The sequence below is a fragment of the Podarcis melisellensis genome, assembly GCF_964234715.1.
Source record: "Podarcis melisellensis genome assembly, chromosome: 1".
NCBI lineage: Eukaryota > Metazoa > Chordata > Lepidosauria > Squamata > Lacertidae > Podarcis > Podarcis melisellensis.
In genome coordinates, this window is record NC_138528.1 from 43,556,565 (window position 1) to 43,574,716 (window position 18,152).

General features: G+C 42.4%; 1 protein-coding gene across 2 annotated transcripts in view; it reads right to left on the minus strand.

The window, feature by feature from the left end:
• The window catches only part of SPTBN5 (spectrin beta, non-erythrocytic 5), a 101,086-nt gene that overhangs the window by 73,251 nt on the left and 9,683 nt on the right, over window positions 1-18,152 (minus strand). For both annotated transcript variants that reach the window (XM_081889483.1, XM_081889484.1), the window contains exons 7-17: window positions 15,200-15,834; window positions 14,371-14,509; window positions 12,332-12,564; window positions 10,885-11,038; window positions 7,778-7,978; window positions 7,043-7,249; window positions 5,507-5,719; window positions 4,532-4,684; window positions 2,562-2,692; window positions 1,765-2,016; window positions 678-965 (exon numbers count right to left, since the gene is read on the minus strand). In XM_081889483.1, the coding sequence (XP_081745609.1) occupies window positions 678-965; window positions 1,765-2,016; window positions 2,562-2,692; window positions 4,532-4,684; window positions 5,507-5,719; window positions 7,043-7,249; window positions 7,778-7,978; window positions 10,885-11,038; window positions 12,332-12,564; window positions 14,371-14,509; window positions 15,200-15,834 (2,606 nt within the window). The remainder of the gene's footprint in view (window positions 1-677; window positions 966-1,764; window positions 2,017-2,561; window positions 2,693-4,531; window positions 4,685-5,506; window positions 5,720-7,042; window positions 7,250-7,777; window positions 7,979-10,884; window positions 11,039-12,331; window positions 12,565-14,370; window positions 14,510-15,199; window positions 15,835-18,152) is intronic.

The window sequence follows — 18,152 nt, forward strand, 5'->3', positions numbered from 1 at the left end:
AGAGATTAAAATCATTACTCATTCATCAGCCAAATAATAATAATAATAATAATAATAATAATAATAATAATAGCTCACAGCATATATTAGAACAAACTAAAACATCAAACATTAAAAACTTCCTGATACAGAGCTGATGCAGAAACATTTACCACTTATTGGAACCTAAGTTATTCTGCCTGTCTTTTCTTACTGCTGTATAGAAAAGCACACAAATCTGACCTTTGAAGAGTTTGAAGTAAACCTTTGAAGTAAACCATTTTTAACTTATGCAGTGTGTGGTCTCTTTCTATTCTAAGGGAAGTGGGGGGGGGGGACTGTGGAAGCAACTTTGAAGGGGTATTTTAAAGGTCTAATGGACTTAGTTTCCACACTTTACTTTGCTGCACGTTCTGTCATTTTAAATCTCTGCTGGGGCTCTTTCACCAAAGAGTACTTGCCCTAAACCTGGATCTAGGCATCCAAGGAATTCTCCTTTTTCATTATACCCATATCTAGTATTTTTCCCTTTTACCAAACCAACACAGACATGACGGGAATTGTAGTCCAACAATGTATGAAGAACACCATATAGGCTACCCTACTTCAGGGTCTTCTCCTTTCCAGACTTCTTTTATGCCTCTCTTGCAAAATGTGGCATTGGTACACACTCATACATCTTTGAAGAAGATCTTTACCTGTGGTTTTGACTGTGTATCTCTTTCAGCAAATCCTGGTGTTCCTTTAGCAGCAGCTCTGCAGAGGCCACATCTACCCCCATTTCCTCGCTGGCCATTTTCTCTCTCATGGCATCTGCCCACCACAGAAGTCGACGGCTGTCTTGCAGGAAGGCCTGTTGTTCCTGTGCTACTTGCAAAGCCTTCCCCTTCTCATCTGCCTTTGACTTTAGCAATGACAGGAGCTCCTCCATATCTTCAACCTGTTCTGTTATGGCCCTGCTCTCTGCGGGATTGGTATCCTTGATCCTGCATAATGAAGTCAAGACACGTTTTTGAATTAGTGCTAGGGCTCGGATCAAGTTCATTATGACCTGAACTGTATTCCACCGGTATCCATCAAGGAATGTCAGCTGGGAGATTTGGTTGGATGTGCTGGAGAAAAGCAAAAACATTTCCTTCTCTTGAGTGCTACCCTCAGGTTCTTGGATGAAAGGTGGGACAGAATAATGTTTATCATCATCAAGAGGAAAAGGAGGGAACCCTATTCTGCATGCTATGGGGCTCTGAACATAGGCAGCAATATAAATATAAATAATAATAATAATAATAATAATAATAATAATAATAATAATAATAAATCTATACTCTGCCCATCTGGCTGGGTTTCCCCAGCCACACTTTGGATGGCTTCCAACAAAATATTAAAAATAAAATAAAAATTCAGACATTAAAAACTTCCCTAAAATGTACCATGATTCTCTACAAATTCCCATGTACATAGTTAGTGTGTGTGTTTTGCGGGATGCCTATGGGTTGTTGAATTGTATAATACGTCCTAAATCCTATCAATGACCGCAAGTGCTGTGGATTATCCATTCTCCACAACCAAACTAGATCCAAGTTCCTAATAGTTCAATAAGGTAGAAGACCTGTTTGAAAAAGGGAAGGAAGCCATTACAGCACCCAGAGACAGCAATTCTTGCTGCTACCCTGCAAGAACATTATACACGCCTACCAAAGTAGTCAGCAGATCTCCCTATAAGAATCCCCCTGAAATCAGGGCCCCCAGGACCAACTACAATGCACCAAAGGGCTGGTTTCTTACGATTTGGCGACACTCTTCAGGTATTCAATTTTTCTCTCCAGCACTAAGACCTCTCGCTCAAAGTTTGTCAGCTTGCGCGCCTCAGCCGACAGAACAGTAGGCATGTTCCCATGTCCTAAGTCCTCAAGCCGGGTCATCTTGTCTTGTAGCAGCCCTTGAGTATCCTGGCAATCCTGAAGGAACGTCTTCACGTCAGCCACGCCAATCAGCATTGAGCCCTTCTCCTCTTTCAATGCTTCCAAGCGCTCCCACCTAAGAGCAGAAAAGTAAAGAAGGCTGCTGCAGTGGCGACTATGCTGTTGGACTATGTGATGAGAGAAAGGAACTCTGCACATGCTCAGAGACATTTTACTCTAAAGTTAATGCGTCTCAACATGTGGATCACATTCTTATGAAGAATACGATGGTGGTTTCAGTTTGTAGCCTGCTCTCGTCTGCGTGAGCAAACAGGCACCTTGGTGTCTAAAGCAGGGATAGGGAATGTGTGGCCATTCAGAAGCTGCTGGACACAAATCTCCGTAAGCCCCGGATAGAAATTTATGCTTGTATATTTCAATTGATTTCTTTTACTGTATTTTTGTGCTGCTTTTCACTCACACGAGTCACAAAATGGCATGCATACAAAAAGAACAAGAGTAGAACATCACAATTGCAACTTAAATTATATAAAATTAACAAATTATCAATAAAACAACCACCTTCTAGAAAACACTATGTCTAAACCAGAAGTCACATTTAAAGTAAAGCTTATCCTTTAGACATCACGGGGTTAACTCTATATATGAACCACCATTTACCTCGCATTTATCTCTTTCTGATGGACATGAATCTCATTCTGTTTTCCAGGACTGCTCTTTGAAAACATATCTGCTAAGCAACTGATCTCATCCAGTTGCCTCTTCCCAGTAGCCAATTCCGTTAGAAAACTCTGAACAACAGAAACCAACAAAGACAGCAGTAGTATTTTATTGTTTAGCTCTTTGATGTTATAAAATTTAACTAACAAAAAGAATCTTTGGTAACCTGCTTTACACATCAGTATCTAGAGTCCCCACCCCCTTAAATTCTAGCATGAAACTGCTGAATTAGAACTGAATAGGGTGTTTACTTCTCAGGAATCAGGCATGAACTGAGATCACCAACTGCTGCTTTTGTGAATGGTCACTTTGCTTATGTAATGGTTTACAAAGAATGCTCACAGACTTTTTTATATTTCACTGCTGTTTGATGCACTGATTACAACATTTGTGTGTGTAAGCACCCACCAGGGGCGCTGACTTGTCCCCCCACACTTTGAGGGGGCGTAGCCACATGACGCATCACGTGACACCAGACGGCATGTGCCGGGTGGGGGCAGGATGCGCAGAGGACAAAAGCAAAGATCTTTATTCCCAGCTGCCGCCTGGCTCCTGGCAGCCCCCTCAAATTTTGGGGAGGGGGGGAGACCCTGCCCCTTGCCCAAAAATATTGGGGAAGCCCCCTCTGCTCCCTATACCCAGCACCCCTGGCATCCACACCCCTGCCAGCTGAGCGTATGATGAAGTGAATTGAAGCCCATGCTATATTAAATTTCCTCGTCTTTCAGAAGCCACAACTCCTGTTTTTGCTACTACAGACTGAGACATCTCTGGAAGTTCTCTCAAGGTTCTTCAGGTTACTTTCCCAAACAGATTAAATTTACTTCCCACATTAACTTCAGTGGTGTGATGCTTCACTTTTACCTAGTTGTTCCTGTTAACACTCTGAGAAGCAAACAAGTGGATAGTCCACATTCTTTTTTTAGTGAGCAAGAGATGTGAAATAATGTTTCCTTTGAAAATCCACACTTTGACAAACAACATTTTTATATCAACAGGAAATTTCAGAGTGATTCAAAAATGTGTCTATTAAGAGAAATCCACACTAAAACACTGGGGGGGGGGAATCATTTATGCAGAAATGTGGAGAACTGGATTTAAGATTGGAAAAATGAGAAGTTCAGCCCGGTTTGGAAACAATTCTAGACCTCTTGATCTTCTCAGAGTTTACTGATACTGTTTTAATGTACTTTAACTTCTCCATCCAAGTGTGTTCAGGGGTAGCAGCATAATGCCACCCTCCTGGGATTTTGGCCCACATGTGATTATTTTCCAAAGTGCCTATATTTATAGCAATTGGCTACCGAGCAACTATTGTTATCAACAATAAAACGGGTTCGAATCCCCATGACGGGGTGAGCTCCCATTGCTCGGTCCCTGCTCCTGGCCAACCTAGCAGTTCGAAAGCACGTCAAAGTGCAAGTAGATAAATAGGTACCACTCTGGCGGGAAGGTAAACGGCGTTTCTGTGTGCTGCTCTGGTTCGCCAGAAGCAGCTTAGTCATGCTGGCCACATGACCCACAAGCTGTACGCCGGCTCCCTCGGCCAATAAAGCGAGATGAGCGCTGCAACCCCAGAGTCGGCCACGACTGGACCTAATGGTCAGGGGTCCCTTTATGTACTATGTAGGTTTGCAAGTCAAAGGCACAACTCCATTTCTAGGGCTAATTGTTTAGCCTGTGCTCCTAACACTGTCTTGTTTATGAGGTATTAGAACTGCAACAAAATGAATTTGAAATAAATAGGGTTGTTTTGACAGTTGCTGGGAGTCTCCCCCCCCCCAATAACATATCTCTTTCGCTTTTTACTAAAATCAGAAATGTTTCCTCTAAATTCAACCCTGGCTGACAGACTGAGGTAAATTATGACTGAGTAAGAATGCCAGGGAAAATGTAGGTGGAAACAGCACCTGGTATTTATGCTGCATAGTCTCCACATTATCTGCTGTTGGCTGAATAGTCTGAACAATTTTCTCTTTGTCATCCATCCAAGACTGAAATTCTTCACAGGAACTGTAGAACTGGTAGAGTCGGATCCTTTCTTCTAACTCTTTTCTCCTGTGCTGTAGGAATAAGTATCCAAACACTGTATGATAATAAATATGCTATGATACAAATATACAAACATATCAGCACAAAGGCAGTATATGAGGGTAACAGATTAAAAACAAATTCAGAGCTGAGGCACCAACAAATCACCAAGAGTTAGCTATTTGTGTAAATCTGGATGCTAGTCCTATGTCATGATTTGTGCATTAGTACTGTCAAATGTGAAACATGTGAAAGATGGGAGTCATGATATATTTGAATTTTTGCTACTGTCCATAGATTTCAGATTAAATTCTTCTCTCAGGGGAAACTGAGAGGATTCTCAGGATATAATGGCTTGGGCCAGCATACCCAAACATTAGTCTTCACTCATGGATGAATTTAAGAATGACATGAAACGCTTTGTTAATAGCACCATTTCTTGTAGAGAGCTATTCTTGGTGGTTGCCCTAAAACATTTCCCTGCTATAAGTCTGAGCATTTTTTTTAAAAGTCAGCCTTTTCCATTTGAGCTGGTTTTCTTCATGACTGGAGGAAACTGGCAGGGGTGGTATTTTTTAGAATTTGTCAGGTTTCTCACATCTTGCCCACCTGGAGATTTTGCAATAGGGCAATTAGCACATTCAGCTATATAAAAACCGGTCTTCAGCAACACATTTCAGGATTCTTGGTATCTTCTCTGCAGAGTAAACTCTAAAAGCTACATTAAGTTTTCATATCTGGAGCCAGGATAGCAAAAAAACCCACAAAGGCTGCAATGCAACTCTATAAACAATTACTCTATGTCTTTAAAAAAGAGAGGGAGAACTCAAAATATTATGAGAAAAACTTGATACCTCAGCCATGGTCTGCAGTTTTTCATATAATAAATTAATCTTATTCTGGGCTTTCCAGATGTTTTCTGTAACAAAATGAGGATCAGAGCCAAATGGACTTGTTGGCGTAGTTTGGGCAGACATGCACGACACAGAAAGACTTGCTGGCGCATTCGTTACCCTCTGGACTGTGCTGCCATGGATCTTTGTGTTTGCTGTTGGCACCGATACCATCTGTCAAAAGAAATATACAAAAAAACCTGAATTCTGTGTTTTTGAGACTGGCATTGCTCACAAGTTCAAATTAAATTTACTTTCAGTTTTATTTCAATAGGTAGCCTTAGCTTAAGATGCTGATTTCTGTCTATGTACACATTAGACATTTGCACACTGCTGTGTGCACCAGAGAGGGGGTGGGGATTTCTCCACCCAGTGTGCATGACCTGCTTGCACCACCACCACCCCTGAACTCCTTTTCATGAAGTTCTCGTCTGTGTATACAGTACATGATGGCTGTCTCAAATGTACATACCTCAGCTCATGTTTTCAAATCAGATGGAAGCTGGTTTGAAGGGAAACACATCAAACTACAGGTTAACATATGGATTGTGGCCAATGTCATGTGTTCTTGGCTTCAAGCATCAACAGTAGGAGTGCAGTGGAGCCACAATAAAAGGTAATGTGAACATAGCCTAAGTTGCATCTAGGATAGCAAGGTCTGAAGATAGCAAAGACCTTTTGCAACTATAGGAATGTTGTATCTTACTTTGCTATTCCCAGAATCTTTAAATAGCCTGTGAACAATCAAAAGTGTTTCTGAGTTTTAAAATTGAATTTGCCACCAGATGTTGCAGTAGAAACAAAATGGCTATTCTCTAAAATGGCTGCAGTTAAGATGTGACAAGGCCACTTTTGTGTGTGCATTTGAAAGAATATTTTTCAAACAGCAACAGATGTGAGAACAATAACTGAGAATGTTACAAAATTGCTCTCACAGTTTTAGAGCAAATAGTTGCGTTATCAGAGTTAAAAATTTAAATCTGAACTTTACATCTTCCAATTAGCTCCCCAAACTGGGCCATGGCTCCTATCATTTTCACCCAAAGACATTTTCCAGCACTTCCAGGCTGGCTGCTGAGGACAGTTCTCACAAAATATTCAAGATGACTTTACCTCAGCTGAGTAACTAGTATGAGGACAGGGCTTTCAGGTGGTTTAAAATACAAATACTTCACGTTCTACAAAGTCAGTATGAGATATTATGGGACAACAGTAGGCTGATTAGCATACAATTCTAGGACACTGAGTAAACATAAAAATAAGAAGATTGAAGGCACAATTCTACAGAAAGAAAAAATGGTGTTTTGAGGGAAATATCACAACATGGGAACTGAAGAGGAAGAGGAGAAAATTGTTTAATTCAGTCTAACAGACCAAATTGTGTCTGCGTCTGCTTTGGTTTTATTTGGGTTCATCAGCAATAGCAACCATATTTGGGCCAAACTGATCTGTAACTTAATAGAAATGAGATAAAAAGATAGGATGAGTGCTACCTACCACTGATGCAGCCTGCTTTGCTACAGAATGAGCCTGCTCATCCAAGTGGCTTATTTCGGAAGAATACGCAGCTATCTCTTTCTCCAAACGGAAGTGGCGATGCAACAAAGCTTCTGCACTGGATTCATCCTTCCCGTAATCCTTGCTAGCTAGCAGGGTTTGTTGCTCCTGCATCCAAGACTCCACCTCATCAATATCAGCAAAGTACTGAGGGGGGAAATAGGACAATTGTGTTGTTATATCTTGCCTGCTTGTGACATATTAGCAATATCACATTAGGAGAGTAACAAATCTGAACGAAAGCAACAATTTCTTCAAGACTTAAAGAGAAGAAAGACTGGTTCTTATTGAGCATTACTGTTATTGCAACCTTGTAAATAAGTGACTTGCCTGAGAAAAATTCAGCTAGGCTTCTGGGAGATGAAAGAAGAGGGGCAGAGAGAACTGTCTCTCCATCAACAACTTGCTGGTGGTGGCCTTCCTGGTTTTTATGCCAGGTGCAAATGAGAGACCAAGAATTCCACCTTTCTTTTCTCAGCCTGCCCACTCACCTGTGTGCAATTCCTTCTCTCCAGTGACAATTAGACAAGTGCTTAAATGCAAGGTTGTGCTATTGTTGTTGCTGTTTTAACATAACCAGACCTTCCAAGCTTAATGGACAGGCTAAGATCTTGTTTAGACTTCTTAATAATAATCAATTCAGTTCAATCTGAACAGAGCTGCAGACCAATGTACCTGTTTGACGAGAGAAGCTGCCTCCAAACTGGTTTTACGTCTGGCCACCTCATCTTGGAGCTGCTGCCACAATTTCAGGATACTGTCAGTCTCCTTCTGGATGCTCCTCTGATTTGAAGGGTTTTTCTGACCTAGCTCCCGGCCCTTGCATATGATCTTAGAATAAATCAGTTGGTGGGAGTCACACTCAGCTTGCAAAGCCTGCCAGGTGGAAGTTGGAGGATCATAATTACTGGATGTCACCATGAAGCTAAATCCAGTCATGCTAGTCTGAATGCTGTTTTCACTTCTTTTGACCACTTTATTATTCCAGGAGTGATAACTATGAGGAATAACATATCTCACCATTCCACTCACATGAGGGGAGAGACTCCATCAGGCAAGGCCTCCTTCCACCTGCCTTGCTCTACCCTCTGCTTCTCAATGTGCATTGTATTATTTTATGTACTGTGGCTTGCCGTTGTTTTATTGATTATAGTTTAGATATTATTGTAACTGTTGAGTGGATTTCTGTTTAACTTTTATATGTTGATATTATTATTTTATAGTATTCTAATGATTGTTGAATGTTACTTTTTTGATGGAGGTTGCCTATTTTAAAGTTAAGTTTTATTATCACATTTTTGTATTGCATTAGATTGTTATAAAATGTACATTTTTTGTTTCTTCAGCTTGTAAACCGCCTTGAGTATTGTAAGATAGAAAGGCGGTATACAAATTAAAAATGATGATGATGATGATGATGATGATGATGAGTCAAGTGATCTTCTCTGGTGAAATCATTTATGGAAATTGTATTATACCTACCACCAACATTTACTGTGCAATCAAATATAGCTGAGCATCATTGTTTTCAGCCATACAATACTTTGATTGGAGGAAGCAGGAGGAATTAACTATTTCGCAATATCTGGCTTATGACTGGGTCGTCATAACTGGCAAAGCAACTGTCGCAGAAAATAAGAAGATAAACGATGGAGCTATGACACTAATCCCTAATGTAACATCAACAAGTCAGCTTAACCACTTTTAGAGTGCAGGGCAGCCAGTACCTGCCCCCCTGATGCAGAGCTGGGATGCTGGGAATGCACACTCTCCAAGCTTGAAATTTGGCTTCATACCAGCCTGCCAAATTGGCCAATGGCCAGCTGGTGTGGAGGGCAGGGCTTTTCAGAGGCAGGCCTGAGGGAAAAAATCAGGCTTCCTTCAGGTCAGCTTCCAGGGAGGATTTAAACAGTTTGTGCTGGCCCCCAACACCCGCTCTTTTTCATTGGTTCTGCTACCATATTGGGAAAATGCTCCTTGCTATCAGCAGTGCCCCCCGATCTCCAAGCATCCTCCAGTGAGCATGTTGTTGTTGTTGTTCAGTCATTTAGTCATGTCCGACTCTTCATGACCCCATGGACCAGAGCACGCCAGGCACTCCTGTCTTCCACTACCTCCCACAGTTTGGTCAAACTCATGCTGGTAGCTTCAACAACACTATCCAACCATCTCATCCTCTGTTGTCCTTGTGCCCTCCATCTTTCCCAACATCAGGGTCTTTTCCAGGGAGTCTTCTCTTCTCATGAGGTGGCCAAAGTATTGGAGCCTCAGCTTCAGGATCTGTCCTTCCAGTGAGCACTCAGGGCTGATTTCCTTAAGAATGGAGAGGTTTGATCTTCTTGCAGTCCATGGGACTCTCAAGAGTCTCCTCCAGCACCAGAATTCAAAAGCACCGGTGAGCATAGCTCTCTGGAAAAGGCACCCCGTACTTCTCCAGGGTGCTCCAGTGACATAAACCAACTTGATTTATGCACACTAGCCGCCTTTCTTGACACAGTAAAAGAAAGAGGCATCGTAGTTCTAAACTACTATTTATTTACACTATATTACACAGACAAGGAATCATGGTGTTCTCTCTCATCCAGCTCTGAGAGAGAACAGGCAAAACTGAGAGTACATCATAAAATACATACAGATAGGACTACAGTATATCCAGTTCTCGTGCTTCCTCTCAGACAGACGTTGTGATTTCAACTAATCACAAAATGCAGCCTCGGAGGCGTGAAATTGCTAACACAACCGACCCACCCACTCCATTAATTTTGCATTTCACTTATTGATTTGACCTTGCTATGGCTGCAGTGGTTGCCGTATTAGCGGGGCCGGGTAGGAATTTGGCTATCAGGCAAATTGACTATGGCCTGGATTTTTTTTAAACCAAGTTGCATATCACAAATGCAACAACAGGGGTATACTGTTCCACATAAGCAAATTAAACAGTGTTTCTAACAAATCCAACCCTCACAACCCTTAAGGAGGCAAACAAATAAAATAACATTTCAGAAAGAGAAAAGCAGAAAGACATAAACAATTCCCTTTTAGAATTTGATTGCTTAACTCAAGTCTTCTTTGTTCTTGTCACATCAAACTAGCTAAACCAATCAAGAGGCAAATAGGGTGATACCATTGTCTGCCTAGACCTATTGAAACACCACAGAATAATCAGTCGATTTCACTGGCTCTGGGCTGATTATGTCTGCACATTTCAAGCAATATTAGTAAATTTGTAAGTTACTTTGACCTCATATCTCTAACAGTTTTCCATTCCGTCGGTGAAGAATTTTATAATATTAAGGTCTTACATATTCCTGCACCACCAGTTCTCACCCCACCCCTTTTTAGAACTGTTATAAATCTTTTGGACGTGTACATTAGTATCTATGCTACTAGAAACAGAAACACTAGTGTTATGTACTGAGCTTGGATCCTAGAACAATAGGCAGGTAGGATCCTAGAATGCAACAACCTGATTGGTCTGCAGGAGCAAACCAATCAGACCCCAGGAGGTAGTTAATCAGCCTATTAGGCAGGTAGAATCCTAGAATGCAACAACTGATTGGCCTGCAGTAGCAGGAGGGAAGCAGAATCAGCCAATCAGACGGAACCCCATTGTGTAAATAATGTATATAAAGTCTGAGGTCTGGAGGGAAATTCATTTAGTGTTTTACGAGCTGCAATAAAGAGCATGAAATCACTACATGACTCCGAGTATATTTCTGCTAGAAAATTCTGAAAGCCCTCTAAAACCTGCACAAGCGACCAAGGATTTACACATCACTAACCTTATGGCTTTGAAGAGAGGCAGCAATGTGACTGAGATCACGCCCTAAGTGTCCTGCCGTCACCAGCTTCAATTTGTCAGACAGCCAAAGCTCCTCTTCTTTGCACTCATGGAAAAACTCAAAAAGCTTTAAAGCACTTTCCAGCTGATATTGTCTATTCCAAAAGGGGGGAGAAATGCATTTGGTGATGTTTATAAAGCCACATCATGTTTTTTCTAGTACTTCCAGCATATTGGAATCTGGATTAATCAGGCTTCCTTTTCCTAAACTGGACCAGCCACCAATGTAGGCCACATCTGAAATATATATTTATACTTAAGTTGTGCCCTAGACACTTCTCTGTATTCTCCTTGGTTTCAGGTAAAATACATACAGTGGTACCTCAGGTTACATATGCTTCAGGTTACATACGCTTCAGGTTACAGACTCCGCTAACCCAGAAATAGTACCTCGGGTTAAGAACTTTGCTTCAGGGTGAGAACAGAAATCGTGCTTCAGTGGCACGGCGGCAGCAGGAGGCCCCATTAGCTAAAGTGATGCTTCAGGTTAAGAACAGTTTCAGGTTAAGAACGGACCTCCGGAACAAATTAAATACTTAACCCGAGGTACCACTGTACTTGGTTTTAAGGAAGTAGCTTTCAATTCTGCTTCAAAGCAACTATCTTTACCTAATGAATTTGAACAACATGAAGGAAGTAGTGAATTAATACCTTTGTAACTTTAAGATAAGAATCTGAATCCAATCCAAACAGAAGGCAGAGAAACCCCAATGTGTGAGCTCAGGGTTCTCAGCTGTGGAGTCTGATAGACTTACTGCTGAACATGCATGGGGTACTTCTCTTGCTAATGCTGAATGTCAGTGGGTGTGCGGGGGGCCCTTCTCACTAACACCAAGTGTTCACAGCTGTGGGAATGGGGGCAGTATCCATGCTGGCATGAGAGGGGCATGACCAGCTGTCCGCTTCATAGTATACCTGAAGGAGCGTCTCCACCCCCATCATCCAGCCTGGACACTGAGGTCCAGCACCGAGGGCCTTCTGGCGGTTCCCTCGCTGTGAGAAGTGAGGTTACAGGGAACCAGGCAGATGGCCTTCTTGGTAGTGGCACCTGCCCTGTGGAATGCCCTCCCAGCAGATGTCAAGGCAATAAACAACTATTTTACTTTTAAAAGACAACTGAAGGTGGCCCTGTTTAAGGAAGTTTTTAATGTCTGACGCTGTATTGTTTTTAATATTCAGTTGGAAGCCGCCCAGAGTGACTGGGGAAACCCAGCCAGATGAGTGGGGTATAAATAAAAAAATGTTGTTGTTGTTATATGTTCATTGTGGGGGTTCATACAAACACCCCTGACATCCCACAATTAGGATATTCTACTCCTGAATTTCTTAAATAAAAGAATTGGCCAGCCTCCTCAGGAAGAACTGAGTCACAAAAACAAGAAATTTACCGTGTTTTGCAGAGATCCACAAGGTTTTGATGCAGCTGCTGGAGCATCTGATGTTTAGCTCGAAGCACATCTGGCTTGAACGATTTACCTTTGACAATCGCTTCTGTTCTTTCAGTGATATGCTTGACCCTCTCCCCAAGGGAAGAGATCTGAGAGGCAACCAGTTTATGCTTCTGAAGTAAATCTACTGCTTCCAGGAGTTGTTTACCACAATCCTGGGAACTCACTAAACTCTGGAAATTAAATGAAATAGAAATGATGTTTATTGTCCTCAAGGACTTGCGCAAAGACTATTTATCAGATGGTAAATTGACTATTTATCAGATGGTAAATTTACCATAATGTGCATGTAGCCACTTATAAAACTAATAATCCTTTCAACTTCTGAGAGGAGTTTTTACAATCAGAAGAATAAGGGAATGGTTACTTGCACTAAAGTGCAGGAGTCTACACTATTGGCAGAATATTACTGATGCCCATTTTATCAAGTTGTTATATTCATGCAGTGGTAAATTAACACCCAATGTCAGCTAGGAATCAACAGATGGTATCCAAGGCCCACTAATTTCAAAGGAAAGATGCAAGTTCCATCTACATACAGTACATATTACAAACGGGTATAGCGATAATAAACACAGTGCTTAGTTTCCGACATGTATTGTGCCTGGTTGCTAGACTGCCTAGAAGTCATGTCCTTTGATATGAATTCTCCTAATCCCATAAGTGTGGGACCAAATAGGTTATGATAAAGGAAGGCAGTTATATGGTACTCCTGGCTTAAGTTTAGCCATGCTAAACTTAAACTCAAATTAAGCCTGTATGCACTGCCTCTGTATGGATGATTCAGTTTTATAATCTATATGTAAATCCACTTCCGAGCTAGGGAGGAGGTGGGGTTGCGGGCTTCACGCCCCTCCCCCACACTTGTGGGGGCTGGCTTCAGCCCCACGCGATAGCAGGGAATCCTCGGACGTGTCATACCCCAAGCCAGCCAATCGGCTGGCGCAGGGGGCGTGGCCTCGCCTACTTAGTTCTGGCGCGGCCAAGGGTCTCCCTCTTTCCCACACCACAGCTGACCTGGTTTTCCCTCCCCTCCCACCCGTTAGGCTAGGTTCTCGGACATTGCTATGAACCTCGGTTGGTCACCGTCAAGGAGCCTGGTAGGAATTTTTCCAACTGGCAGATTGGCAACAGCCATTTGGTTTTCGCCTACCTTGTAGCAAACCGTCACAACTCCACGGTATTGGCGGCTAGGCATTGGTGGGGGTACTGTTTTATTGTTATGCAGATGAAGGGGGGAAGGAGCGCCATCACCTTCCCCCAAATAAAGGGTAGTCCGGTAAAGGATTCCAGGGGGCGTGGCCTCATCCTAAGCCTATGGAGGTGTAGGCCCACGGCGGTGGCCCCGGGGGAGGTCCTAGTTGATGTGCCTCAGCAGGACTCCTCCCACTGGTGGTTAACCCTCACTGGCCAGGCCGGTTAGTTGTAGGACCAATGCATAAGCCAATACCACTCAATGTAATCAATAAAGTTGTGGCCTAATTTGACCCATTAACTTGAATTATTGTGTCTGTGTCTTTATTTCTATGGGAGGAGGCGGGAACTCGCCACGTAACTGGCTTTCACTGCAAGAAACAGGCCTTTTAACCTAATGCAAAGGAAAATGAACAGATTTTTGTGCATGCCGATAATCTATAGCTCTTAGCCTCAAGTCCGTATTCTATTATTCCGGCAAATGGAATATTTTCCATTTAGTTGTCCCTGGAAAATGAAGTTTGTATTGACAATCGTATGCCTAAATCTATCTTATTTATTTATTTATTTCCATTATTATTATTATTATTATTATTATTATTATTATTATTAGAATAAATAAATAAATAAATAAATAAATAAATAAGCCTAGGATGTCAATGACTATGTGCCTATTTTCAGACCTGAAGACACAATGTTCTTTCACAACATGACATCAATTGCAGTCTTTAGTTGTCACTAAAACAATGTGCTTGTTAACATGCAAAATGTATAACACGACATACCTTCAGCCCTCTTAGTTCTTCTGTAATGGTATTGATGTCCCTCAAAAGGACCAGGCCTTCCTGCATCACCCCCAAGGAGTGTTTTTGTCTCTGGAGCTGGGTCATAAGGTCTTGCCATTGATGCGCAATGTCATTTTGCCTGGATGGGAGGGAAAACAACAACATGGTATATCAAAAGATTCTGAGCAGAACTACGTATTTCAAGGAAACGCAGGGAAAACAATGAAAATGTAGGCCCTTGTCAAGTTCCCTCATGATTCCCATGTGGCTAGTTGGTTTAACTAAACCACTGAAAACGTCTGGGGAAACCAAAAGGTCTTTCTTAGCTTGGCACTGAAATGATCGAAATGTTGGATCTAACCAGTGCTTTTCTTCTGGAAAAAAAGGAGCTGGTGCTGTGTACCCTTGACTAACCACAGAAAAAAGTACTGGCTTTAACCACAATTCTAAGAGGATTGTATTCTGCCAATGGGAAGACACTGCACAGAAGAACCTTGTGTCACCCATAACATGCCTCACCCAGTGATGAAACATGGAGAAGGGTTTTCTCCCAATATTTTATTTGAAAAATCTTCTTATTTGAAAAAAAAGATTGTTTCTCTTTTTTAAAAAAAACCAGTCCACTGTCTATTCAAAAGCACGAATATGAAGCATGGTGGTGAAATCCATCGCTATTGTTAATCTCTATCATTGCTCCCTTTCTGAAAAGAGGAGCTACATTATTCATGCTACCAACACAACTATTTTCTATGCGTCCTTCTAATTCTCCTTAAAGCTATTCCTGCTCCTCCCACCTCCCCAAACCACACACCGCCACTTTTCAGCTCACTTCTTTTCAATCTGGATCTTGCCATGGTAGTTCTCCTGCTTGATTTCTGAAGCCATCTTAGACAGTGCTTTGAAGCGTAGGTCTCGGGAAAGCATATCTGCCTCAATGGCTTCAAGCTTCCTTGTGGCTGCCTGGTGTTCTTCCACACTCTCGGGCTGCCAGTCGTTCTGCTTCTTTATTATCCCTCTCATGTCCTCCAAGTAGGCCTCACGAACAGCTGCTTTCTTCAGAAATCTCTGGACCAGTTGCTCAACTCTCTCCAGCCTCAAGAGCTCCTCCTGGATTGCTTTTCCTCGGTTGTGTTCTGCCTTCTCCAAAACAACCCATTCCTTCTCCAAATCTCTCAGTGTCTTTCCTTCAGGAGGCAGGTAGGCACGTTGGTTGTGGGCTCGCTGTTTGGTTCTGATGTGGAAGAAATTGGCTTCAATGATTCCCTTCTCCCGGTACTTGGGAGGCTTCTCCACGACGCGGAAGGTCTTAAAGTTGCCCATGAGAAGACGCATCTCCTTGAGGGAGTTGGGAAAGAAGCGATCGTCCAGTTCCACCACTTTGAGCTTTATCCATTTCAAGAGCTCTGAGACCATTTGCTCATACTGGAACTTCAAGTCATCCGTCTCCTTCAGGAAGAACACAATCTGTGCAGGGGGGGAGGGAGCAAAACAAAATACTTAATCATATAACCTAGCATAGTTTTATGACTGACTCCAGTCAATCCAGGCTTTGGGCGAGACTAGGATGGCAGATTTGTTCCTTAGCCACAGATAATAACCACATCTAAATCTGAATTTGTGTTTGTGAGGGTGGTAAGAGGTGTTTATTGGGGTGGGTAGAGGTTAGATCTGGTGTTAAAGGTTGCCAGGTGTGGTAGTGCAGTCTTTTTCTGTATATACCCAGAAGATTATTGAGACCAGTAATTGTTAAGAGTGAGGGTGTGTGTGTGTGTGTGTGTGTGTGTGTGTGTGTTTGCCTGTAAGTCTGTGTGCAAGTGTAGGTGTTATGCAGACTGAGGTAGCAGTGCATTAGTGGGTGTGGAATTTGTGTGGGTGTTGAGTGGGTAGAATCCTATTTTGTGGAGTTCAATGTTTTGTCTGCTTTATTGTTTTATACACTGTGTTATTTAATTTTTTTCAATAACCTGAGAATATTTTCTAAAGAACAGAAGTATAGAAGTATATAAATATTTGAAATAAATACATCTGGAAAACAAAAGCAGTCCTAGAAGCCTCAAGGCCATGGCACTTTGCTTCAAGGCCATGGCACAACTAGGGGAGGCCTAGAAGAAGAAGAGTTTGGATTTGATATCCCGCTTTATCACTACCCTAAGGAGTCTCAAAGCGGCTAACATTCTCCTTTCCCTTCCACCCCCACAACAAACACTCTGTGGGGCTGAGAGACTTCAGAGAAGTGTGACTGGCCCAAGGTCACCCAGCAGCTGAACGTGGAGGAGTGGAGATGCGAACCCAGTTCACCAGATTACAAGTCTACCGCTCTTAACCACTACACCACACTGGCCTACTCTTTCATCACTACCACAGCCCTTCAGATCTCCTTTCCTCAAATTGCTGGGGGATTGTTTCTCCAAACTGCTGCTAGGATCAGGCCCCTCTTGAAGCCTAGAATTGAAGACCTGCTGCCAACTGGGACTCTACTTAGGGTCGTCCAGCACCGACTCTTAGAGCACCTTCTATGTCTTTTCTGGATCCACTCACCCCCTCCACAATACTTCCTTGGGACTCACGACATATTTTAATACCAGAGAAAGAGGCAAGTACTTCACTAAATAGTGCTGCTGGTATTTTAAGGTGCAGGGTTCAAAGTTATCACCACATGTTTTACCATAAATAACCAAACTCTGATACCCACACTCTGCAATTCAGCTGCTGAACCTTGTTGTTACTACTACTGCTACTATTTAAACAAAGATCTGGAAATACACCCCCTCCACCAGTCTGCAATTTTCTGTTTTTGACTGTAGGTTAGGAATCCACAACCTTATTGAAGACTCTTGGATTCATTCATTTCAATTTAAACACGGGACCCAGCTACACTGGCAAACAAAAAAACACTTTATATGCGTTGTTTGTGCATTCTAACACTGTGACACCAGATGGCGCTGTGGAGTTCCGTCTTTGCTAACCTGATTTCTCATACAAAGTTTGTAACGCGTTTAATTGCAACACTTCTTTGATGTGCGTGGATCCAGTTTTACAGCAGAGTATTTGTTGTCAAAACTCTCTGATAGTGGCCTGAAAGTTGCTTCCCGTAACTAATATCAGAAGCACCCATCAGAATATGATGAGAGGGGACTCTGTAACATGGTACCATCCAACACAAGGGTTGGCATTACCGGAGAAAGCCTTAATACTGTTAGTTAATTTGAACTATCAGCATTAAGCATAAAATACCTGCACCTTCCCTGTGTGGACTGATGGACAGTCATGTTCATTCAGCACCAGACACAAACCCTATGGAAGCATTGCCAGAGTGCAAAAAGTAACCATCTTTCTCACATTGCCCTCCCCTTTCATTTGCTATTTTTGGTTTCCACTTCTTAATCCTAGCTTCGAAAGAGCTCAAAGCGAAATGCCCCAAACTACAGCAAACTACAACAGACAACGCAGGACAACGCTCCATGTCACTCTCGAGGAGGCCTCGGCCAACCCCCAGTTGTTTCCTTGCGTTAATGAGGAAGGTGTTGAAACTGAACAAAAAACCAATGAGCTAGAAGTGCTAATCTGCTTGCATACATTTCAGAGCACACAAATAACAAAGCAAGCCCAGCTACGGGCAGGAGAAGGAGCAAAACAGCAGCACCAACCTTGAGTGCAGGAAAAGCTGCCTGGGGCATTAGGGCTCCGTTCTGTATGTTCTGCCATCGCACCCAGTTCTCGCTGAAGGATCCTAACAAATGCATGGTCACTGGAGAGGGGTGGGGGAGGGAGGTTTACCTCAC